Here is a 24,991-nt window from a genome sequence, read left to right on the forward strand (position 1 = left end):
GGTATTATTTCCTTGTCATGTAGAATCACCGATTATTTCATACCACATATCAACAACACATTGATCGGCAGTTGACATTATTCAGCACTGCTTTAGGAACATTGTGGAAATGTGCCCTTTTTGCAAGGTCACCTCAGATGTTTGTCTTCGGTTGCAAACCCCTTTTTTTTGGTTGGCCAGAAGATTTTGCACATGTTAATCCTGCTAACCAGTGCTAAAGTGCTTGTGCTCTCTAAAACGTGGTAAAATTGTCTCACACCTAATAGGCACATTTAATTAACGTATTGGCCCCTAGTATATAGCACTATGTACATTTAGATCCTGAAAAAGCTACCAGTGACCTGCAGCCCCCTCTGTGTCATACACTAAAGTAGCCCTGTAAAATGTCTTCAGGGCCTGCCATTGTAGCATGTGTGCAGTTGTAAACTGCCAATTTGGCCTAGCAAAATAAATGTTTGCCCAGGAGTAAACATTCCATTTTAGTACTTATAAAGTCACCCCTAAGGTAGGACTGAAATGTTCATAGGGCAGAGTGCATAATATGTAAAAAGTAGGACACATATCTTTAAAGTTTTACTTTTCCTAGTAGTGAAAAACCTACAGTCGATTTTCACTGTGGCAAAGCAGGCCCTCCCATAGAAAAACACAGCTTTACACTATCACAACTTATTGTGCTTAATTTCAGTAGAGAGTTAGTAGACAGTTGGTTCAGGGACCCATTGTTTTACCTTTAATTTAAAATCCGACTTAATGATAAAGTCAGATTTTATATTACTATATTGAAAAGTACACTTTTAGAAGGTTGTCATGTTCCTGCCCAAGCCAAATGGCTCTTACTGCCAGGAGCCAATGTCACCTGACCCTTAATGGCACCCCTGTAGTGAAATGTGTACTGCTCCCAGGCAGTAGAAAAATGGTCCGGGAGTGGGGAGGGAACTCTCCTCCTGAACAGCTACCCTTAGGGACCATACACAGCCACTTCTTGAGGTTAAAAATATAGCTTGGGGGCTGTACCCAATCCCTTCCCCACTTCAAAGGATACCTACCCTGTCACTGGTAGGTGCAACACACACCTGGGCCTGCTTGTCCTTTGTTCTACTGGCCAGTAAAGGAACTGATGAGAATTGGTCTAGGCAGTGGACCAAGGCTTACCCCCACCCACAGGTTGGCACTGGGCACAATAGTGGACCACACAGACCTCTCCTCTGAAAACGCTTACACATGTGTATAGCAGGATAAGAATTGATCTATCTGGAAAACCTGAAGGAGGACGTGCTTGCCTTAAACCCAAGACCCCTGAAGTGACTCCACGGGTCAGTTAGCTGGCCTTCTCTGTGAGCTACAGGAACACAGCATGCTTCCACAGGCCATCTTCCCATGCAATTGCCCAGCTGACCAGTTCCAACTGGCCTGGCCAGGAGCCTGCTGCTGGCCTCAAGTCCTGGACCCTTCACTGGTGTTAGAGTGTGATCCCCCTGTCCACTGTTTAAACTGGGATTAAGAAACTGTTTGGCAACTTTCTGTTGTGAGACTGGTTCTGCAGTCAAAGCCGCAGCCATCGACAATATTCAACAGTCTTCCACAGTTTGTTGCTTTGTCCCACTGTAGTAGATCTAGCCTCCAGTAAAGTTTTGAATTCTGATCGTAGATGGCTTCACCGAGATTGATGCCGAGTGAAGGTTGATCGACATAGGGACTTTCTTGTGCATGGACTTCGAACTTTGACCCCTCAGAGCTTTCCCCACCTTCATCAATGATGCCAATGCGTCCCCATACTCCAGCAATCAGCCATTGTCGAACCCTGCTTCGGTTCAATCTTGCAGCTTTCCCCACTGATGACACTTCGACAACCATTTTTTCTCCAGAAAAGGTCTTAATTCTGGAGGTAAACTTCCCACTGGGTCAAGCCTGGTCTCTGTGTCCGACCCACTTCCCATTATGGTTAACCTTAACTTTTGACTAGGTCTAGCGTGGCAAGATAACTGTGGATGACATTTACACTTTTTGGTACAATATTTAATTCAAACTTTAAACATTAAATACTCCGTTTCTACTTATTGGATTTTCATCATTTTGGTAGCATGCTATCTACAATATTTTTTTTAATTGAATGTTTCTAGTGTTGTATTTTCACTTGATTGTGATTATTCTGTGAAGTGGGTTCTCACCCCCTTCAACAAATATTCCAAGTTCTTAAATATAACATGTTCATGACTTAAAAAGTGAGTGAATATGTTTCTGAACAGCACAAACATTCCTCAACAAGGAACTTTGTCATACATGCACAACAATTCACTCAAACATTTCTTCATCTATGGAACTTTAACTAGTCTGCTAGTCTGCTAGTCTGCTACTCCTTTTTTTGTTCATGAAAGGTCCCACAACCAGAGTTCAGTCACTGGGTAGAGAATTACAACTCTTACATTATTCAGAAGTTCAAGAGCACAAGACCTCTTTTCATTTTGGGTCTCAGCACAGCACATTAATGGTCTATTTCTTCTTAGTTAGCTGATAAAGGTTTTACAGCCCAGCACCTGTGTAAAATATGATATGCGTGAGTGTGAAATTTAGAGTCAGATGTATTAAATATAGCATACCGCAGAGTAGCAGCCATAGTTGCATACTACATTGCACAACAGGAGAGAGTGGCCCAAAGCGATATTAAGTAAATAAAGTCTAGTATTGCTCTCTTACCCAGTGCTGGTGCACAAACTGGTTGCCAAGTGCCACATGCACGTCTTTGAACCATGATACAAAGGTGTGTGTGTGATGTCTGGCATTGAATTTGCACTGGACGTATATCTTATCCCTACAAAATTATATGCCTAGACAATTTTTAACAGATTGCATACATTGGATGTATGCTGTACAGTGCATCACACATGCAACATGTGCACTGTTTGGAGAAATTTCAAACTTAACTGTTTTAATTCACAGCCTGCTTGAACAATTTTAATAGATAGGGTTTTACATAAAATAAAAACATGGGTGCTTGGACTGGAACACCCAGGTACAAGCCATATATGCCCCCTTTATGTAAAATGGCATACACAGGTACTTTTCCAGTGCAAAATAAGTCACGTTGGAAAATACTATTTTAAGTGTTTACATTACTTTGTGTGACTTTGCTTGTCTTTGTGGCTGTACAAACTCTTGATAAACTACAACCACAATTACATACAAGGCATTTGCTTACTGAAATGAGGATGATTGAGCTGATTGTGCACTATTTACTGTGACACCTTTTATAAATATACCTCAACAACCTGCAGCTATTATATGCCCTCATAAGGGATGGGGGGATAATCTGTGCCTCCAGGAGTGAAGCAGTGTAATTAAAATGTAATTGTGACAACTTTCACATACATAGAAGCTTATAAACTCATGTGGCGATGTAGTTTTAAATAACAATGCCTAGAAAATAGCATTGCCCAAGATTCCATCTTCCCAAGATAGCATGCCAGAACACAGGCTCAGGAGAAAATGTGGTCTGGGAGGAAGAAACGTTATATCGTGCTGCGATGTAGTATATAATATAGGAAGTAGCAACAACTTCACTTGCTCTGTGAAACTGCAATCCATTTGTTACTTTTCGTGGTCTCGTACTGACTCTTTTAGGCTTTAGTTCAACACTGAGGAATAACAGCATATCAATATTTACCGCTTGTAAAGACTTGAGGTGAAGACATGACCAACAAACAGCAGTACACATATGCTGTAGAAAGTGGTTAGATCAGATTTGAAGAGACATTAATTCCATTTTGCTGTCTATTCTACACACTGTAACTGCCATTTTACTAATTTTAATCCACCATGGCTGTTATACCCTAATGTAGATTCGGCAGAACCTTACATTTCTGAAAAACATACATTTAATGAAGCTAATTTCCAACCTAAATTCTTTACAACTTCATTAACAGGTCCAGGATTTTTTGGATTCTTTGCAGTGTTTTATGATACTAAGTATGTAAATAGTTTTCATTTAGGTTTGGTGTATTTTATTTGTAGCCGTTGTCATAAAGCTATTGCAAGAGTGCAGCCGCGGTCGGTAGGGGAGTACCTGCCGGGGCGGTGACGTGGGGAGGGGGATGGGCAGGGTGGGGGTTAATAATGTATGGATAATGGAGGTTTGCAGGTAAGTAAACATTTAAATAAATCAAACAAATTTCGTTTCGCGCACTGCATTGCATTTGGGAATGCAGTGCGCGCAACGAAATTCGTTTGATTTATTTAAATGTTTACTTACCTGCAAACCTCCATTATCCATACATTACTAACCCCCACCCTGCCCCTCCCCCTCACCACATCACCGCCCCGGCAGGTACTCCCCTACCGACCGCGGCTGCAAGAGTGCAGTCCTTCTAAGTTGGACTGCCCTCCATGAGGATTTACGAAGGGGAGTCAGTAGTTCTGGGTCCAATTCCCCAAGGAATTAATCTTTTTAACCCAGACTCTCACTCTGAGATTTTCAATGCTTTTGCAGCCAAAATATCAGAGTGAAAGTAAACAGATCTGTGTTGTTCCCAAACGTCTAATTTTACTTGGGCTGGTAACTGAAGTTGCCGGTTCCATCAGAATTATGTGGCCAGTCATAATGAAGAAAAGCAAAAGGAACAGATGATGGACAGAATGCTGAACAATGCAAACATTCACCCCCAGTCACAAAGATCTGGTTTTAATCCATCATTCTTTTGCTTACCACACCACCCCAGTTTGAACCCAGCCATGTACAAATCAGTCTTGGCCCTGTTTCTTATGGGAACATTCCAGCCCGAACTGCCTAGCCAGGTCCTCCCTGGACTGGAAACAAGCATCTGGGGACAATTTTCAGGGCATCACCCCTCATCAACCAGCCTAGCTTGAATCCAGTGGTGCAGCAAGCACGGGACCCACGCCTGGGCATACCCTTCCCACTGAGGGTGACAGAAGCAAAAGGAACAGATGATGGACGGAATGCAGAACAATGCAAACATTCACCGCCAGTCACAAATATCTGGGTTTAATCCATTGTTCTTTTGCTCACCACACCACCCCTGTTTGGACCCAGCCATATGCAAATCAGTCTTGTCCCTCTTCCTTATGGGAACAGTTGAGCATGGACTGCCAAGTCAGGTGCTCCCTGGACTGGAAACAAGCATCATGGGACCGGTTTTAGGGCACCACCCCTCATCAGCCAGGCTTTCTTGAATCCAGTGGAGCACTGAGCACGGACCCACTTCTGGGCATACATTTCCCACGTAGGGTGACAAAAGCAAAAGGAACAGATGATGGACGGAAGTCAGCACAATGTAAACATTCACCCCCTGTGACAATGATCCGGGTTTAATCCATTATACTTTTGCTTGCCATGCCACCCCAGTTTGGACCCAACCATATGCAAATCAGTCTTGAAGCTGTTCCTTATGGGACCAGTCCAGCCCGAACTGCCAAGCTAGGCCCTCCCTTAACCGGAAACAAGCATCCTGAATGTTTGACATTGTTCAGCATTCTGTCCATCAATCGTTCTTTTAGCATCAGTCATAATGAAGGCCACGTTAGTGATCTAGGAAATGTAAAAAGCAAGCTTCTGTCAGCAAATGGGTTTCTGCAACATTTTTCTGCAGCTGCCTTTCTTACAGCATTACAGGCTTGACATTTCTATCCTGAAAACATTGTTTTAGTCACTGCCTTGAATGTTGTAAATAAACAGTGCAATTTTCACGTGACAGGTAACTTTTAAGTTAATAGTGCTGTTTCTACACTTGTATACTGTGGCCTTACCTAAAATCATGCAAGCCCATTTGGGTATCCATTCTATTACCATGTTTAGGGTGACAGCACATTCACTTAGAATTTCTAATGTGTTCCCCATTAGTCAGAGTCAAAATATGCTAATTTATACAATGTCTTCAAAACTAAAAAAAACTGAGGTTATCAAGCAAAAGGCAAATACCACACACCAGCCAGGACCTCATCCTATAAATCTGGTCAAAAGACTTACCAACAAGGACACATTTCACCTAAGTGCTGTCAGTCAGAACGTGTAGTGGGCTGGGGCCAAACATGACATTGATGCTATCAGTACCACGTGCCCCTAGCACTAGGGAGGCTAATAAAATAAGGTAAGTACTTAAGGTAATGTCAAATTATCACAACGAGGGCATACTCTAAACGTCAGCTATGGTATTGTTTTTAGAAGAAATGTAGACAAAGAACAACATTGAGTTCTACATCACTGTCAATGGGGACTGTCACTCTGAAAGATTTTGCAGAGAAATTAATTGAAAACATTCATTACAAAATTATATGTAATTGTTCTAAAATTGCAAGATGAACTGACTTAACGATGCCATCTAACACACACAACTGTACAATGGCACGTTATCTGCAATAATAGCTAATTTGGGAGCATTTTCCCATGAAAGAATACGGTTGTTTAAACGCTCCACAAAAATCAACAACAATTTCATGACCTACTTTTGCAAAATGCCATAATCCTAAAATGGGAATGCTTTTTCACCACCTCGCAGGCAGCACATTGAAGCTACACGAACAGAGGGTACATTTAGTGCAGCATGTTTCAGAAAACTATGCAGCGCCGCGGTACAAAATGTGCCTCTTCGTTTCTCACAGCCAGGCATGACATATGCTAACGTAAATTAGGAAAAATAGAGAATCATTTTGTACAAAACAGCGCTTTACCATTTTTTGAAGTAAAAAAACCATTCGCATTGCAAAATACGGATGCCTATTAAGAAGCACGCTTGCACATAAACAAAAAAGATTGATACATTAAAGAAAACGGTGTAACTTTTACCATTGTTACCGTATTTTCTATATTTTAGAAATATTATTTCTAGGTCAATAATTCTTACTGCTTTGCACTGGAGATTACGTTATAATATTTTAGAGAAAACTTGCTTTGATACTTCATAGAAATTTGCGAATAAACGAAGTTTCCCGTTTTCGTTTCTCATCCAGACTTCTAGACTTTACATTAAAAAGCAAAAAGTATATAATAGACCACATAAGCAGATGAGAGAGAAAAAAAATGAAGTACCATGCTGCTATATAACAAACAAGATAAGTCAAGCACTGGCAAAGCTGAGGAGAGGAGATGGTGTAACGGCCAGAGCTGCCGAATTTGGAACTGGGGAAAGAGGTTTGAGTTTCGGCGTCGGCTCAACATTCTGCGAATCTGGGCAAATCATGTAATCTCCCAGTGCCTACCAAAGACACATTCATGTTTGGGTGGACCACGGCCAGGTGGTCAGAGCAGTAAATTATTTTGGTACGGCGGCATGCAGCCTGACTGAGAGAAATTCTACTTGTGCTTGTGTGGGAGAAAAGTAATGGAAACGGCTCTAGTCAGCATCACAGTGTGTTGCTGACTTGGGAGCTGCCTGGGGCTGAAGGGGACTTGGGGCTCCTACAGTGAAGTAACAGCTGTCTCCAGCCAGCCCCTATGATGGGTTCCGGCTGGGGACCGGCAGGAGTTATGGGGCCTAATGGCTTCCCCCGTAGCCCATAACATTGTGAGTACATGTGGGTGTCCCGGGTGGGCACTGGGGTACCAACTTTTACAAAATATTAGGGGTGGGTGAAACTCACAGTTTCACTCTGCAGAATTCCACAAAGTTCCACGAAAACTCCACGTGATTCCTCAGAGTTCCGCAAGCTGGCAGATCGCATTGCTCGCATTGATTTTTAGCATCGGAAGCATGCTCCACATTGCAAAATCAGCGCATCATGTGGCTTGCCAGAGTTAGGTGCTTCTTTGTTGCCGCTCCAGTATCTACTCATCTGTGAAAAGAACATCTCTCCGGGTGCGGTCCTAGCTCCTGAAAATTCAACTACAGGATACCAATTCTCACTTGCCAACTTACCATTGGTGTGCTGTGCATGAAAAAAAATTCCACCACGCAGTGGTTGGAGGAGCTTTGCTGGAACTCCACATTACACGATTACTGCTGAGTAGGCAAAATTGCAAAATCTGCTGGCATACAAGAGTTTATATGGGCTTCTATTGGAATTCTCAAGGGCATATTATGAAGCCCATTATCGCCGTTTCCTGGCGCTAAAGCTGCGATCATTTTCACTCCATTCCTTGATAATATGCCCCCATAAGCGTATTCAGTAATTGCGGTACCAGTCTTGTCGTAAATGTTCTATCCCAAAAATATAGTGTTGGTTTGCTCATTTCCATTCTGAGAGATTTCTTCCAGCTGCTTTCATAAAATATATTCTGTTTGATACTCCAATACGCAATACACAAAACATACAACCTTTATTTTTCTCTGCTAGACTCCTTTCTGTACTATGTGATATTCTACCCCGCATCACTAACTTTTTTGGAGTTTTATATAGCGCACACCTGACAAAAGGGCATTAGGGCACCAGATTATATTACATAAGGTCAGGTTCATTTGTTTAACCAAGTGCATTTCCTTGTTTCTTCGATATTGGCTCTTGCATAACGTGATTACTGCATGAGCCTACCTCAAAGAAATTCAGAAGACACTGAAGACACAGAAGTCACTTCATTGGATGCTGTTCCCATCACACCCCCTCATAATGCTTTCTCTATCACCCAGCTTCCCCCACTAGACGCCAGATCTTTAGCCAACCTGGCTGCCCGGATCAAGTCTGGCTCCCCTGACGACCACTGTCCACCTTCCATACTTTGCGACATCTGCCACTCTCTACCCGACTGTATCCTTCCTCTGCTCAATTCTTCTCTTCTTTCCGGGACGGTACCCAGCTCCTTCAAGGAGGCCGTTCTAGTGCCTCTGTTGAAGAAGCCTGGAGCCGACCCTGCCGTCCCGGCAAACTATCGTCCTATCTCTCTCTTACCTTTTTTCTCAAAAATCTTGGAAGCCCATGTCACTGCCTGTCTCTCGGGGTTCATCGAGAGTTCCATCTTTCTCGAGGCCAACCAGGCCGGCTTCCGCCCTGGTCATTCTACGGAGGCTGTGATCCTGGCTGTCCTAGACACCTTGAGAGACGGAGCTGACAAGGGTACCTCCCAGGCCCTGGTTTTACTAGATCTGTCGGCCGCTTTCGACACGGTGGACCATAACATCCTCCTCCACCGTGTCGAACAGGCCGGCATCCAGGGCCTGGCGCTGGCCTGGGTGAAATCTTTCCTTATGGGGAGATCCCAGTCCCTCAGCCTAGGTACATTTAGGGCCCCTAGGGAACATCTGCCTTGTGGGGTCCCTCAGGGCTCCTCTCTATCCCCTCTTCTTTTCAATCTCTATCTTCGCCCTCTTCTCTCTTCTCTAAGGCAGTGGGACGTCCGCGTCTTCAATTACGCGGACGACCTACAACTCATTTTCTCTCTTAACTCTCCTTCTTCTATTCCTACTTTTCAGGCAGTCATGTCCCATATCTTTCAGTGGATGTGTCAGAACCAGCTGAAATTGAACCCTGGTAAGACGGAGCTCCTCCTGCCGGGTAAGAGCGCCGTCCACTGGGGTTCACATTTCTGGCCGACAGAGCTTGGCTCTCCTCCCTCCCCGGTAACCTCGGTGAAAAGCCTCGGGGTCACTATTGACGCTGGGCTCTCTCTGGGGCCGCAGGTGGGGACAGTGGTTTCCTCCTGCATGTTCCAACTGCGCAGGATCAGGAAGGTGGCCTACCTTCTTACTCCCGATGCCTTGCTTCAAGTCATCATGGCCCTTGTTCTCTCCCGCCTGGATTTTTCAAATTCCATCTATCACGGCTTGCCCAAATGCTCCATCAATAGGTTGCAAGTCATTCAAAACCAGGCGGCGAGACTGGCCCTCGGGATTCCGAAGTGGCAGTCCGCCAAACCCCTCCTTATCAAGCTACACTGGCTCCCGGTTAGCCTAAGGGCTGCCTTTAAGGTTGGCTGTCTTATTTTCAAATCTCTCTCTGGTTCCTGTCCCGCCTTTCTGAAATCCCTTATCTGCCCCTACTGTCCCTCACGTAACCTTAGATCACTTCACTTACATCTTCTGGTGGTCCCTCCCTTCAAACTCTGTAGATCTGGGGGTCGAAGATTTGCCTTTCTCGGCCCCAAACTTTGGAACTCTCTTCCCCTCTCAGTTAGGACTTCCGGTACTCTCATTCAATTTCGCAAATCATTAAAAACCTGGCTTTTCCCACAATCCCGCTAAATTCCCTCTGTTTCCTCAGCACCCTTTCAGCGCCATGATACCTCCGGTGACAGTGCGCTATACAAAATCCCCTTAACATAACATAACATAACTGAGCATTGTTCCCTGCCTGATATCCGTTTGAGCCTTTTCAAGAGCACTTCCCCCTTCCCCAGTTATGTGGAGTGTTGCGTATAACATTGAAGTTTTTAGTATATTTTATCCTTTTTCATTTTCCCTCCGGCTCGGGGTTATACCCATTGCAAACTCAGATTATCTCATATGACAACCTAGAGAAACCAGGAAATTGAATCTTGTTCCACGACATGTGCTGTGTTTCAGAGCTTCCTCTTCTTTCCTTCCAACAACGCCGGGAAATAGCTGGGTCATTTTGTGAATTATATTGTGTTTTACTCTAACACTCTCTTCCATGTAGCAAGGATGTTACCCAAATGTGTCCCACATTTTAGGCAGTAGTTCCATTGCCTGGAACTGCATTCCTTACCATATCATAACTGCTGAAAAGGCACAGCCATGCAGATTGCAAGAAAAATTAAAAGCAAAACCTATGCAATAGGGCAGGAGCAAAATCCATTTTAAGCCTCCAGGTTACGAATGATCAATTCAGCCAAAACAGTTGCTTAAGATGGTAATCAATATTTTTTGAAAAAACATTCTTTTCTTATGTCATAAATAATAGTGCAACATGCACAGCTGATTTTACACTTTGTATATTATTAGTTCAAAAGGAACAATACAACACATATTAAAAGCCAACATTCTGACCCAACAAATAAATAGGAGCAGTAAAAATCACACCTTACCTCTGTTTTACCCACAGTTTGAAGCAAGTGTGGATCATTTTCTGTTTTCTGTCCAACCTACACCCTTCCCCAGAAAAACTGGGTTAGCCCATCTGGGAAGTCAGTGGGTATCCTCCACTATTGGAAAGTATCTTGGATCAATCAATCAAGTTCTACTTTTTTTTTTTTTTTAACTCTTTATTCGTGACTGTTACAGGATATCATGCATTTCTGTACATTTTCTCATCATAGCTTACATCAGTCTTTTCCGTTTTCATAACCATTAATTTGTGGGAGCAGTGCATTTCAGTTATAAGTTGCTTGTCAGAGCAATCCCCGGATACGTCCCATATATACTCTGTAAACTCCAGAATCGTTTCTTACATAAGTATCACACCCCAACTGTCCCCCCAACCCCACCCGCCCACCCACCCTCTGTCTCGTTCTCACTTGTGCACCCCCCATCCCGGGGCAAGGTGGCTCCGTCTATTTGTAATTTGGTAAAAGCTCTAGGTCTGGTCTAGCCCTTGTGAGTCGCAGTGGTGCTCGTGGGTCCCGGCCCCCTTCCGTTCCCTATGTGAGTTCACCCCACCGGGTCTCCCGAACTGTCCAGGTCTGTCTCTTCCAGGTCCAGCAGCATTGAGTCCCATTCCTGAGCTATGGGATATTTGCGCAGGCCCTTGCTCTCCTCTTCTCGCAGTGCCGCGGATTCTGCTTTGCCCCATTTCAGTAAGTCGTTGCGCCATATTTCTATTTGTGGGGCCCTGGGTGACTTCCATCGCATGGTGAGCACCCTGATCGCCAGCACTAGTGCCAGATCCATAAATCTCAGCTGTGCCTTGCATGTCGTGTGCCGTTTCCTGTTTCCCAGTAGGCACGGTGACGCTCCCTCAGGGATCTGGAGTGTTGTTATGGAGTGTAGCATATGTTTGATCGTTCCCCAATAAGTGTGTATCTTCGGGCATGACCATAGCATGTGGAGAATATGTGCTTCGTCTTGGTAACATCTTAGGCAGCAGTGTGCGGTGGCAGGGAACATCCGATGTAGCCTCTGGGGTGTAAGGTAAGCTCTGTGGAGAACCATGGCCTGTATGAACTGAAACTTAACATTCCTGGACACCCGTCTATGATGGCCTAGAATAAGTTTCCATTCCCCGTCCGTTATGTTTTCGCCCGAGTCTGCAGTCCAGGTCTCCCTGAGTGTAGCAATCGGCGAAGGTACATGTTCCCTGATGCCAACATATAACCATTTCACTAAGTGTCCCCCCGTGCCCATGTAGTATAAGAGGTGTACTAATTCATGTTGTTCCGGTTTTGTACGTTGTGGGGCCCAAGCCCGTCGCACGTAGTGTGTCACTGAGGCGTGTAGTAGGTATAAGCGTGAGGGTGCTCCCGTGGCTTGTACAAACGAGGTGTGGTCCAGCATGGTGTCGTCGCCGAACAGGTCTCCCACCCTATCCACCCCAGTCTCCGTCCAGGGTCGTAATCTGCGCAGTGTTAGGGTCCCCTGTGGTGTCGGGAGTCCCAGTAGTGGTATATTGTCCGCATATGGGGAGGTCCCAGTCGAGTATGACAGTGCTTTCTTCCAGCAGGTCAGGGCCACGTGTAGGAGGGGGTGACAGTTCCTAGGGATCCTAGCATTGGGCAAGAGGAGGGAGTGCAGGTCTCCACGCACTATTTTGTCCGCCGTGTAAGCGATCTCATGCAGGTCCCTGCCCGCCACCCATCGGGTCAGCCATTGGAGTTGGCTGGCATAGTAGTAACTCCGCAGGTCCGGCACTCCCAGGCCGCCCTGTCTGGTGTTCAGTTGCAGTTTTTTAAGGCTGATCCGTCTTCTCCCCGAGCCCCATATGAGGCTGACCAGTAATGTATTCAGCATGGTAAAAATCTGACGCGGGAGCAGAACCGGTAGGTTCACGAAATAATACAGTATGCGGGGAAGCAGGACCATCTTCGAGACCGCCACTCGTCCCATCACTGATAGGGGTAAGGACGTCCAGAAGCCTACGCTACCTCGCAGGCCAGTAATGGCCTTACGGATATTACCGTCAATCTGGGCCTCCGGGTCCCGGTAGACCTGTATTCCGAGATATTTAAACGTGGTCGGCGCCACTTGGATTTCGTGGGCCCTGAACTGTATGAGGGGGGGCTGTCGGCCATCTCGAAAGAAGAAACCCAGGGACTTCCCTGGATTCATAGCCAGTCCAGATATGACCTCAAATCGTCTAAAAATATTCGCCAGGACCGAGTGGTCTCCTCGCAGGTTCCGGAGGAACACCAAGATGTCGTCGGCATATATTTAGATCATGTGGTCGGTGCCTTCCACCGGTATGCCGTCCTCCGCAGCTCTATTGCGAAGCGCAATAGCCAGGGGTTCCAGCGTCAGCACAAACAGTAGTGGCGACAGTGGGCAGCCCTGTCGGGTGCCCCTATGGACTTCATAACTGTCCGATGTGTGTCTCCCCGTGCATGCCCTACCCATCGGACCTGTGTATAATAAACAGATCCATTTTATAAGGCCTTCCGGGAAACCAAATCGATGCAGGACTTCGAACATGAAGTTCCACGTCAGGGAATCAAACGCCTGACGGAGGTCTAGTGCTATACAGCCAGCGTGCGGTAGGTTGTGGGGTGTAGTTGTCATGAGGGCATGGAGTCGCCTCGAGTTCTGGGAGGTACTCCTCTCTGGGAGAAAGCCACATTGATCAGTATGGATCAGGCCAGGGAGGTGGTGTTGGATCCTCATGGCAATAGCTTTACTAAGGATCTTATACTCCGTGGAGAGCATGGAGAGGGGCCTGTAATTACCTACATCCTGAGTGTCCCTACCGGGTTTCGGGATAGATATCACCATGGCCTGCATGGTGGTAGCCGGGAGATGGCCAGCCTTGTACGCCGTGAGGTATATTTTCTCCAGGACAGGGGCCAGCACATCAGCATATGTTTGATAAAACTCCCATGGTAGGCCATCCATGCCCGGGGTTTTGCCCCGGTTAAGCGAGTGGATTGCTACCTTTATTTCCTGCTGTGTTATAGGCCCGGCTAGAGCCGCCTGGATTCCAGGGGCCAGCACTGGGAGCGTCAGTTCGTTCAGGAAGTCCGTCATTTCGTCCCTGTCCACCACAGAGGGAGGAGCATAGAGGTCCTCTAGGTGAGTCTTAAATACAGTGTTGATACCCAGTTGAGTGTGTATCAAGACACCCGCTGCGTTCCGGATAGACGTTATTGTAGGGCTCTCAGGGGCATCCCGGACCAGCCGGGCAAGCAGAGCACCGGATCTGTCCGCCTCTGACTGTTGTCGTTTCAAATAGGCCCCATAGTCCATCACTCTCAGGGTCTCCAGTAGTGCAGCATGTTCGATATTACACTGCTGTAGATCAGTCTGTCGGCCAGGGTCTAGCCCTACCGCATTTTCAAGGTCACGCATGCGCTTCTCCACTTCGCAGAGCCTACTGTGGATCTCCTGTCTGGCTCCCACTAGACGGCCTATAGCAGCCCCCCGTATCACAGTTTTCATTGCGTCCCACACCACTAGGTTCGAGGACGCAGAGTCCCAGTTCGTATCGAAGTAGCCAGTTAAGGCATCAGCTATGTGTGATCGAAACGGGCCATCCTCGAGCAACGCAGGGTTAAGCCTCCAGGTAGGGACAGGTAAGGGCACTCTACCCCAATGTAGGTCAAGCGCTAGCGGCCGGTAGTCCGAGAACGTTTTAGCAAGGTAATCTGATGTGTCGCATCTAGTCGCGACTGAGGTGGAGCACACAAATCTATCTAGTCTGGTATGCAGGTTGTGTACAGGGGAGTAGTACGAGTATTCTTTATATGTTGGGTTCAGTGTGCGCCATATGTCAGCCAACCTCCAGCCCCGAAGCCACGTCCCAAACAATTCAGACAGTTTATGTATTCCCGCCGCCTGAAGGGGGGGGTGCGATCTGTCAAGGGCCACATCCAAAATCATGTTCCAGTCACCTCCCAAGATCCAGGGGACGTCCACCCAGTCCGTCAACGCCCGGCCCACTGCAGCTAGGAACTTATCTTGGTCGAAATTCGGGGCATAGATGCTGCCCAACACTACCACCTCCCCGTCCAGGGTGCCCCGCACCAACACATAGCGCCCTTGTTCGTCTGTTCGTCTCTCCAGTTCTACAAATGGAGTGCCGTGGCGCACCCATATCGTGGCCCCTCTGGAGAAGGCAGAGTACGTGGTAGAGAATATAGTACCCCTCCATTTCTTCCGTAGCAGGAGTGCTTCAGGGTGTGTCATGTGTGACTCCTGTAGGAACACTATCTGTGCCTTGTGTCGTAACAGGAAAGCATGCACCCTGTGTCTCTTCTGCACTGCCCTCAGCCCTCTCACATTCCAGGTGACCAGCCTATACTTGCCTCGTGCTTCAGCCATAACCCCGTGTAGGTGTCGCAATGAGTGTTCCCATATGTCCTAGTGAGTGATTCGCCCGTGTCAACCAGGAGACAGTACCCTCCCTATCCCAAACCCCAACTGTGGAGGCGCAGCCTCTGAACTCCGCTGTGCCGAACCATAAACATTGTAACGTAATTAAACAGGTAACGTTGCATACTCTAGTGGGGGGTCGGCCAAGCGCTGGCCGTGTCCATAGTGCCATGCCTGGTCAAGGTGCCGGCTCAACGGCGCCGCCGGGAGAGTTATTTCGGGATTATTTGGTATATGTATCCACGTCTTGCGGGAGGGGGGGGAGAGGAAGGGGCAGGGGAGGGGGGCGGAAACAAGGGCAGTCCCATACTGGTACAATCAGCAAACAGCGGCCAAGTGCCGTAGGATCCCAGGAGAGGCAGGAGTCACAGCTCGCGGTCCCCGCATCTAAGTCTCCTTCCCCACCCATGAGTAGGCCACGTATTGTTCGCCAACAAAGAAGGGACACATACATTTCCAAGTAAACCCCCCTCGCCCCCCCCGCCCCCCTAGTTCACACACAAAAAGGATATCGTGGTGTACTCAAATTTCAGGTCTGGTCCATAGGAGGCATTACTCTTGGGCATTGTCTAGAAGTTCGTCCGCGGCTCTAGGTGTCACCGTCGGGAACAGGATTATACTGTTGTCCGAGTCCGAGTGGGCTGTGATATCCTCAGTGTCTGTGTTAATTGTCTCTCGTCGTCTCTGAAGGAGCCCACTGCTGCCACTGCCTCCACCTGGTCCTGCTTCTGCTGATGGGCAGTCGGTTTACGTTGTTTTGGGTGATTGCGTCGGGCGCCGTTCCCGTCCTCTCCCTGAGGCCGGCTTTCCTTGGACCTGCTATCCGTGGAGGTCTGTGTCGGGTCCAGGCTTTCCTCAATGTCCATCACCTCCATCCATTCTTCCACCTCTGTGGGGCTTTCAAAAAAGTGGGTTTTCTTGTCATGGATTATCTTCAGGCGCGCAGGGAACAGTAAGGCGTAACGTAATTTCGCCTTCTGGAGTTTCTGTTTCACCTCATAATATGACGATCGTTGTTTTTGCACTTGAGTGGTGTAATCAGGGTACAGTGATATTCTTTTATTCTCCCACGGTATGACCGATTTTATTCTGGCCTGATTTAGCAGCATGTCTCTGTCCCGGTAATTTAGGATCCGGACAATGAGCGGTCGTGGCGTCTGTCCCGGTTTAGGCTGGCCAGTTGGGATCCTATGGGCCCTCTCTACACAAAAGAACGGTGACAGACCTTCAGGGGCAACGTTATCTCGGAACCATTGTTCCATGAACTCTGCCGGGCGTGATCCCTCGCTTCTTTCCGGCAGGCCAATAACGCGAATGTTATTGCGTCGATTGCGCCCTTCTGCATCCTCCACGCGTTCCATCAGGGTTTTGACTTGACGCTGGATCAGCTGGATGGAGTCCGTGTGTTCCGCCACTGCCGGGGCAATTTCAGCCAGCGATAGACCTTGGTCCTTAACTTTGTCCGCTAGTTTCTCATGGTCCGCCCTAAGCAAAGAGAGGTTAGTGGTGAGGGTGCCCATCTGCGTTTCCATCACAGCTCTGGAGTCTCTGATCTCCTTAAGTATAAGGTCCAGCTTATCACTTTGTTGACTCTCTGAGAGGGTGGAAGTCAACGTCAGCGGCGCAGAGCCCCCGGGGTCCGCATCTTGGGTAGGGCCCGTGACCGGTCCTTCCTTGCCCTCTGTGTTCTTCACGCCTTTGCGCACCATGGTAAGTGCCAGGTGTCCAGGTGGCGGCAGAAGCGCGTCCCAGGGCAAATACCAGCCGTCTGGAGCGTGTCTGTCATCCTAGTAGCCCCCTCGTTGGCCTCTCCCAGCACTCACAGCTCGGGGTATCTGTTGAAGGTTGCCGTGACCCCGCCGGGGGGGGGACTCCCTCGGGCCCCGTTCAGCTTATAAGGGCGTTGGGGCCCTCCGCAGCGCCATCCACCCTGAGGCGCTATGCCTTTCTCCCCATCTGGCGTACTGCAGGGGCCCAGAGCGGTAACAGGATCAAGTGGGTGCCACCCCGCCTGAATCTCCAGCACTGTATGGGTGAATTGTAACCGGGGCCTTGCCGATAATGGAGTAGTTTAGGCGCTTCGGGGGGTATTAGCAGCCCCGTTCCAGGCCTCTCCGGCGCTCCGGCCTCCAGCTCGCCTCGTGGGGTAGGCCCATACCCCCTCAGCCCCACCGCGTCGCAGCCGGGCAGTCAGGACGTCTCAGCCGGGCCCGGCCTCTACCCTAGGGGTCTCTGTCCACCTTAGTCCGCCCTCTTCAGTCCGTGGGGCAGCAGCTCTACCCTAGGCCCCGGTCCTCCGCCCAGCTCAGGGCCTCCAGGGGCCCCCCCCTCTCCTCCGGACCTCTCACCGACAATCCTCGCGGGCAGGGGGCAGGTCAGGCGGTGGGGCACCTCATCCAATGGTCGCCACCGGCGGCGGGAGTATTCAGGCCACAGCGTTCGCGCTCCGGCGCCCCCGGTTGCAGCATAGGTCTGTCTGCAGTCTCCGACCCTCTACTCGGCACTCGGGGTCACAGGGTGTCAGCCGCTCCTTTCGGCCGTCGCGGGGTCGGGGTCTCCGCTCCAGGGGTCCACTTCCGGTCCCGGGGTCTCCGGCGTGCCGTCCCCTCACGGCCCTCGCCCACCGGGTGCCGCTGTCACTTGAGGTCCCGGTCTGCAGCGCGACACCAGGCCCCACCTTCAGTCACGGTGCATCTCCGGGGTCCCTGCCGCCAGAGCTTCAGGAGTTTCAGCGGAGCAGGCGGGGGTTAAGAGCTTCAGGATGCAGCCGTTTTTAGGTGTAAACGGCCCCTCGGCGCGGGTTGCAGGATCAATCCTCCCCCAGCGGCACCGGAGCACTAGCAAACTCCGTCTGCCATGTTGGCCTGCTAGCCACGCCCCCCAATCAAGTTCTACTTACATAGCACAGCTTATCATCCTTGAGGGTATCCAGTTGATGTGCTGCGGGTCTCGGTCGAAGAGCAAGGTCTGTAGTCCCTTCCTGCAGTCTGCCAATGAGGTAGCTGCTCGAAGGTGGAGGCAAAGAGCGTTCCAGAAGTTGGTGGTGAGGTGGGCTAAGAATCAACCTCTGATCTGGCAGCAGAAAATGCGTGGTGTCTGTGCGAGGGTGAGGTGGGCAGACTGGAGGTTTCTCTGTGGTTGGTGGAAGTTCAGGCGGTGGTTCATGTATGCTGATGCTTGGTTGTGGAGGACTTTGAAGGCGGGCCAGAAGCTTGAAGTGGCATCTCTTCTGGATGGGGAGCCAGTGGAGGTCCCTCATGTGCTAGGTGATGTGGGTCCTTCTGGGCATGTTGAGGATCAGCCTAGCTGCTGCATTCTAAATTCTCGGGAGTCTTCCACAGATTTTGCTGGTGATGGCTGCATAGAGTGTGTTGCTGTAGTCTAGGCGGCTGGTGTTGAAGGCCTGCCTCGCAGTTTTCCTGGTGCAGGTGGGTAGCCATTTGAAAATCTGCGAAGCATGCAGAGCATGTGGAGGCAAGCCAATGAGACAGCCTTGACCTTTTGTGTCATGAAGAGTTTGCTGTCTAGGATGATACCGAGTTTGGGTGTGTGGTCTTTCAGAGTGGGGGTGGTTCTGAGCTCTGCTGGCCACCAGGAGTCGTTCCAGAGGGAGGGTTGGCTGCCAAAAATAAGCACTTTGGTTTTGTCCGTGTTGAGCTTCAGACAGTTGTCTTTCATCCAGGCTAAGAAGACCTTCTTCAAGTCATGTTGCGGTGTACAGAGAGTGGGGGGATGAGCTGGGTGTCGTTGATGTAGGAGATGATGTTGATTTTGTGAGGTCTGACAATGTCTGCTAGCGACGTCATATAGAAGTTGAATTGGGTAGGACTGATGAAAGAGCCTTGCAGGACACTGCAGATGATGTGCTTGGGCTGTGATGTGAAGGGAGGGAGATGGATCCTCTGTGTGCGCCCCATGAGGAAGGATGCATCTCTCTAAAAGCAACTTCTTTGATATCGATCCGGTGCAGTCTATTAATGAGTGTGTGGTGGGAGATGGCGTCGAAAGTGACGGAGAGGCCGAGAAGGATCAGGGTGGCTGATTCCCCTTTGTCAAGAAGGGTGAGCAGTCGCAGTGATCAGAGCTATCTTGGTGCTGTGGTTGTCCCTGAATCCTGATTGTAAGCAGTCTAGAGGGTTATTTCTCTCCAGGTGTTCGGGGATTTGGAGGTTTAGGCCCATTTCCAGGATTTTGGGGGGAAACGGGTGCAGCAAGATGGGATGATTATATTGGAGGTTGGTAAGGTTTGCAGAGGGTTTCTTAAGGAGGGGGTCAGACCTCTGCTTGTTTCCAGGTGTGCCAGGAAAGGTGCTTGTGATGATGCAGGCATTGATGAAGGTGGTTAGCTGATGGTTGGTCTCATTGCTTACAAGGTTGAAGAGTTGATGGGGCATGGGTTGGTGGGTGCTCCCAAGTGGATGCAGTTAATTAGAGCCTAGGTGTCGGCAGTCTCCGCAGGAGTGGGCATGCTAAGGAGGTTGGTGGCTTAAGGATCAAAGTTTCTGAATATGGTGGCTATCTTGTTGTGGAACTGGTGTGCAAGAGCGTCACAGAGTTCCTGTGATGAAGGAATCCAGTTTTTAGTAGCTGATGGGCAGGTGAACTCTCTGACAATGGCAAAGATTCTTTAGTCTGGTTGGTGCTGGCCTCGATGTGGTGTGTCAGGGCCCTCTTATTGGCAGCTTTGAGTAGGTGCTGGTAGTCGAGGCAGACTTCAAAATAGATCGATCCCTGGTTCTTTCTGCTGAAGCACCATCTTCTTTCCAAGTTGTTTGCATCTGCGTTTCACCACGCTGAGATCTGGTGAGTACAAGCTGGCTTGTCTGGTGGTTCCGTGCGTTCTGGCTGGTTTGATGGAGGCACCTCAGTCGATCAGGTGATCCAGGTGCTGAAGTTCTCCACTGCCTGGTTCAGGTTGGTGGAGGCGTCAGGTTGGGAGAGGCTGGGATAAGAATACATGACACAGAGGAGTGTATAGTGTTTGCTGTGTCAGGATTCCTAAAGTGGGCATGTAAAATAAGATCTAATAAGTTATCTGTGACAGCGTAGATGGATGCTCGTCTGAACACAATGTTTTGGGCCTAATATGTTTGCAACCTCATACTCGTCTATAGCTTGCTCTAGGTTTCTTAATTCCCCTAACGTCCTAAGCTATCTACTTATGAAATCTTATGGGTGCACCATTAGAATAACAAACCTCTGAACTCAAGCTGGTTTCTGACCCTATGCTGTCGCATTTTACAAATTTTTTTATTTGAGAATTTTAACTGTGTAGTTGAGCTGTGTAGTAGAGCTAAATCAAGCACTGAACGAAATTATTCGAAGTGTAGGAGCACATAACGGACCCTGCTGATGTTTTTGTCCTCCTTCTCTTTTATTTTCACTTGCGAATTAGAAACACATGTGACTATCTTTGTTCCTTTGATTGTAAGTGTGTAATAATGCATCATTGAACTTATCGGTATAATCGCGTTTTCCTTCAAATATGTTCTAAAAAGATATTTGGCGCTTCTCCAAGTCAATGAGTATACTGCCCTGCTTACTGCTTGGCTATAAAGTATTTCATTGTTACTCGCAGTTATGATTTTATGTTTTCAAGTGTATAACAACCCAGGTAATTGTTTCTATTGTTTTTTATCTGTGCTTTTATGGCCTTCGGGTGAAATAAAGCTTGAATTGAAAAATAGGTGCAGAACATATTGACGTGATAATCTGACAAATTAAGTCTCCCAAGCGCCTTTGAAAAACAATAATACGGGCAGGTGCAGTTGCAACCCAATACAATCCTAACTTAAATGCAATAGTATTTATTATAACGAAATTATGACAGTTAAAAAGAAAAAGAAATATTAGAAATGTTGTACCAGTGATCTTGCGATCTCTGGACAGTTGCATTTTCTCATTGCGTTATCTACTTAATAAAACTAAGCCTTCAACGTCATAGCACTTTAAACTTAAAGTTCAGTCAATAAGGGAAGTAAAAGCCACTCTAAACTAGCTAGTGTTTAGAAAACCAACAGATTTATTGACAGAAGGACCAAAGGGTAGTAGCTGCATGGGGAAAAAAACGTAATGCTTAGCAAATGTACTACAATTTAATATACCTCTTCTTTCCTACAACAAAACGCCCAGCACCCTTGAATGAGGATAAAGCTAAACATTTATGATCAAGAAACCTTGATTGTTTTCATAATGCATCATCACAGGAAGACAAATAATCACCATTGTGTTAATTCAGAGAGCATTTGTGAATTTGTTAATAATTCCCAAATAATGCGATAACATGTTAAAGAATTTGAAATATACATATGTACACTTTTATAGGTACTTACTCATTGCAAACTTTGGAGGGTTGTCGTTAACATCAGTTAATGTTACCGTCACTGTTGTCGTCCCAGAAAGTCCACCCATGTGACCACCCATATCCTTTGCTTGTATAACAACAAGATATTCCTCTCTGGCTTCTCGGTCCATGTTCGAAAGGGCTGTCTTAATGATTGCTGGAATAAGAGGCAACACAAATTTGAACACAATTTAACTTGATAGGTAATAAACTACTACAAACCTTAGGTTCACTTACATGACATAAACATGACTTAAAAAATGTCATGGCAACTATAGACAAGGTTATAAAATCCTCCCCTATGCTCATCAATACAAATCTTAATCAAAGCCACCATTATATTGCTTCAGTGTAACTAACACAAACATTACTCACCTGTTTGTAAATCTAGCTCATAGTTTTTGTCATCACCAAATTGCTGCTGAAGTGTCACATTGTTCCTAATTTTAACTGGTTAATACACTACAGGCCTCATTATGAGTGTTTGGTTATTTACAAGCTGTTTCCATGCTCGTAGCTAACATTAGTAGCGGTAACTCTAGGGAAAGTGAGGTAACTGGGATTACGAGTGAAGCCCTGATATTCCACCTATAAATGGGAAATTATTGGTGCAATCAGGAATGCCGGAACCTACTGATGTTTCTACACTCCACCTCGAGTTTCACTCAAAGATTTTGGTTGCTTTAAGCAGCCAGGTAACCCGGGATATACCTAGATCACTTGGAATTGTATATGGGTCAGTAACTGAAGTTTATAGTCCACCAGTTGAAAGCCATTCATCCATGGCCCTAGCAACAACCCTACAGATATCATACCTCACACACTGTTGCTTAACAAACTCTGTTAAGCAGCAAACTATTCCAGAGTTTTGGTGTGTTAGAAATTGGGTTAGTGGTTGACGAGGGTGTGAAGACTTATTGAAGGTCAGTGCTGGATGGGGCCATAATGTAAGAAAAGAGGCATATTGAAATGCAAAGTTCATAACATTATCTTTAAGTCCAGTTTATGTCGAAATAGTGTGGTCCTTCTTCAGTGTTTCTAAGTGTTTCGACTCTTGGAATGGATACAGTGGTCTTCATTCAGGAGGATGGATCCTTAGAAATCTGTGTTTGATGAAGGGTTAAAAAGTGAGTATATGTGTGTAAAATAAAGCTAAGTTAATGGCATGGCAAGAGCATTTAAGAACATCCATTGAAAAGCAGATGTGTTTTCTGTCCCTAAATGTTATTTTCACACAGTTCCTCAAATTGCAAATACATCTTTGAATTAGGTCAGTTCGAGCTCAGATAAGTTAAGATTTTGCATAAAGTCAAGATCGTTTTTCATCAGTGCACATACGCTTTCAATCAGTTTTCTCTTATCCAACAAGATCATCCCAATCCTGCTCCATTTTAGGAACAAGCCAAAAACACACTCCCTAAAAGACTACTAAATCAAGATAAAGTATCAGTCGACTGCCACATTCAGAACCATCTACCTATAAAATCACTTGTTGACCTTTACTTTAATCATATACCGTGATCCAAAGTTTTTTGGCTAGTTGTGGGCTGTACAAAAACAAACCTCATGCATGGTCTATCTGCATTGTCCATTTTTGTACCTATATCGCAATGTGATGGCAAATATAGTGGAGTGGAGTGGCTCACTGGTTAGAGGCGGCAGACCCGGAAGCAGAAAACGGCCCGTGACCAGGGTTCAATTCCCGACGTGGCAGGGTCGTGGACCAGGGTCAGCGGACTTGACAATTCTCGCCTCGGTGCCTACTCTAACCAGGGATCACACTCGGCAACTCTGGGCATTAAGCTTGCCTGATCTCTACAACGGCCCCCCACAGATGCTGGGGATGCCTGGTTTCACCTTGGAGATACCCAGAAGGGACCATCTCACAGGGAAAGCCAGGACGGGTTCCCCAGCGCTCTCCAGCGCTGGGATGCTTACGGGCAGCCGTGCGCTTTACAAGTCCAACACATTTACATATAGAGGTAGTTGTAGGAACACAACAGCATTCTCAGGTGAAAAGTCACAGCTTCATACCCAATTGAATCTGGGCCCTGTGAATTTTAGTATTTTCAACTGATTGCGGTAGCTCTGGGCTCATGTAAGAGCTTGTAATCCTGATGCTGTGGATAAAATGGCACAAACAGAAAATGGATTCAAGCTGTATGAAAAACTCTGTCCTTTCAGAAATAGCATTAATCAAATGAACTTTTTGAACTGACAAATCAAGTATATGGACTGAAGGTCATATCTCTTTCTTTTGACTTTCTCTTTTTATTAATCTTTGTATACAAACTGATAGACCTTCTATGGGGATTTTGCTAGTAGGTCAGGAGAATTGTGAGCTTTCTTGACATAAATAGAATAAACTTGCACTTTGGATTGGCTCAATATCCCAATTTAGGAACACATTTAACATTAGAAATTAAGTGCCTGGTGGACTTTAGGGGTTAAATAGGTGGGCAAGCATCTGAAAGACGCTTGCTCTTGATGGGCATGGCCAAGTGCTATGGTGCTCATCACACAAATCAGAATTCCTGCCCAGTGATCCTCCATCTGGCACCATTCAGCTTAATTTCTTGAACAGAGGGGCATCTAATCCTTGACTCCCTTCTGACCCCATTGCATGCTTCAATTGCCCGTCGATACTACATTGGGGCACCACAGGAGCTCTGGCTGCCTCCTGAGAGAGCCGCGAGCGGGTGACTCGAATTTGGTGGACAAGGGCCGCCAAAACTTACAGAGAGCCGCAGAGGCGTGGCTTGATCTGCTGACTATTTCTCTGTAGTAGAGCACCAGAGCCTTCAACCAAATGGCTGCCATGGTTCTTGGGTGGTGGGGGCTCTTGCAGCTGTGTCTGCAACCAAAGACCCAGGAGGGGAGGGTGGTACTGGATGGCGGTTTACTCTGGGTGACAGTGAGTGGCACAGGGAGCACTGCTAGGCCCGAAGACCTAAACCACTTGCCCCTATCGCATTGCTGGGGATCTGCCCTGGCAATGTGCTCTAGACAATGCGAGGTGCTGGGACTCTGAGACCTGCTTGAACTACAGAAGGGCAGTTAGCAGTTCTAAAACCTCTGCTCTGCCCTTTCCAACATGACCTACCATTTTTCCCCTGGTACAAACCACCATCAAGCACACCCAGCGGTGAGTGCTCCTCCTATAGAGGCTGCTGCTAAGGTGATAACAGGGGAGTGAACTGTTCACTGTTGAAACACCAGAGGAAGTTATGAGAGGTGAGGCATTGGTGACTGTGTCTGGGTGGCGAGACAACTTGCAGAGGGGGTTTCTGACTGC

General features: G+C 47.3%; 1 protein-coding gene across 1 annotated transcript in view; it reads right to left on the bottom strand.

The window, feature by feature from the left end:
- The window catches only part of CDH8 (cadherin 8), a 780,636-nt gene that overhangs the window by 262,209 nt on the left and 493,436 nt on the right, over positions 1 to 24,991 (bottom strand). The window contains exon 4 of the mRNA XM_078668530.1: positions 21,686 to 21,853. Within this exon, the coding sequence (XP_078524656.1) occupies positions 21,686 to 21,853 (168 nt within the window). The remainder of the gene's footprint in view (positions 1 to 21,685; positions 21,854 to 24,991) is intronic.

This window comes from Lissotriton helveticus, chromosome 12 (genome assembly GCF_964261635.1).
Source record: "Lissotriton helveticus chromosome 12, aLisHel1.1, whole genome shotgun sequence".
Classification (NCBI taxonomy): domain Eukaryota; kingdom Metazoa; phylum Chordata; class Amphibia; order Caudata; family Salamandridae; genus Lissotriton; species Lissotriton helveticus.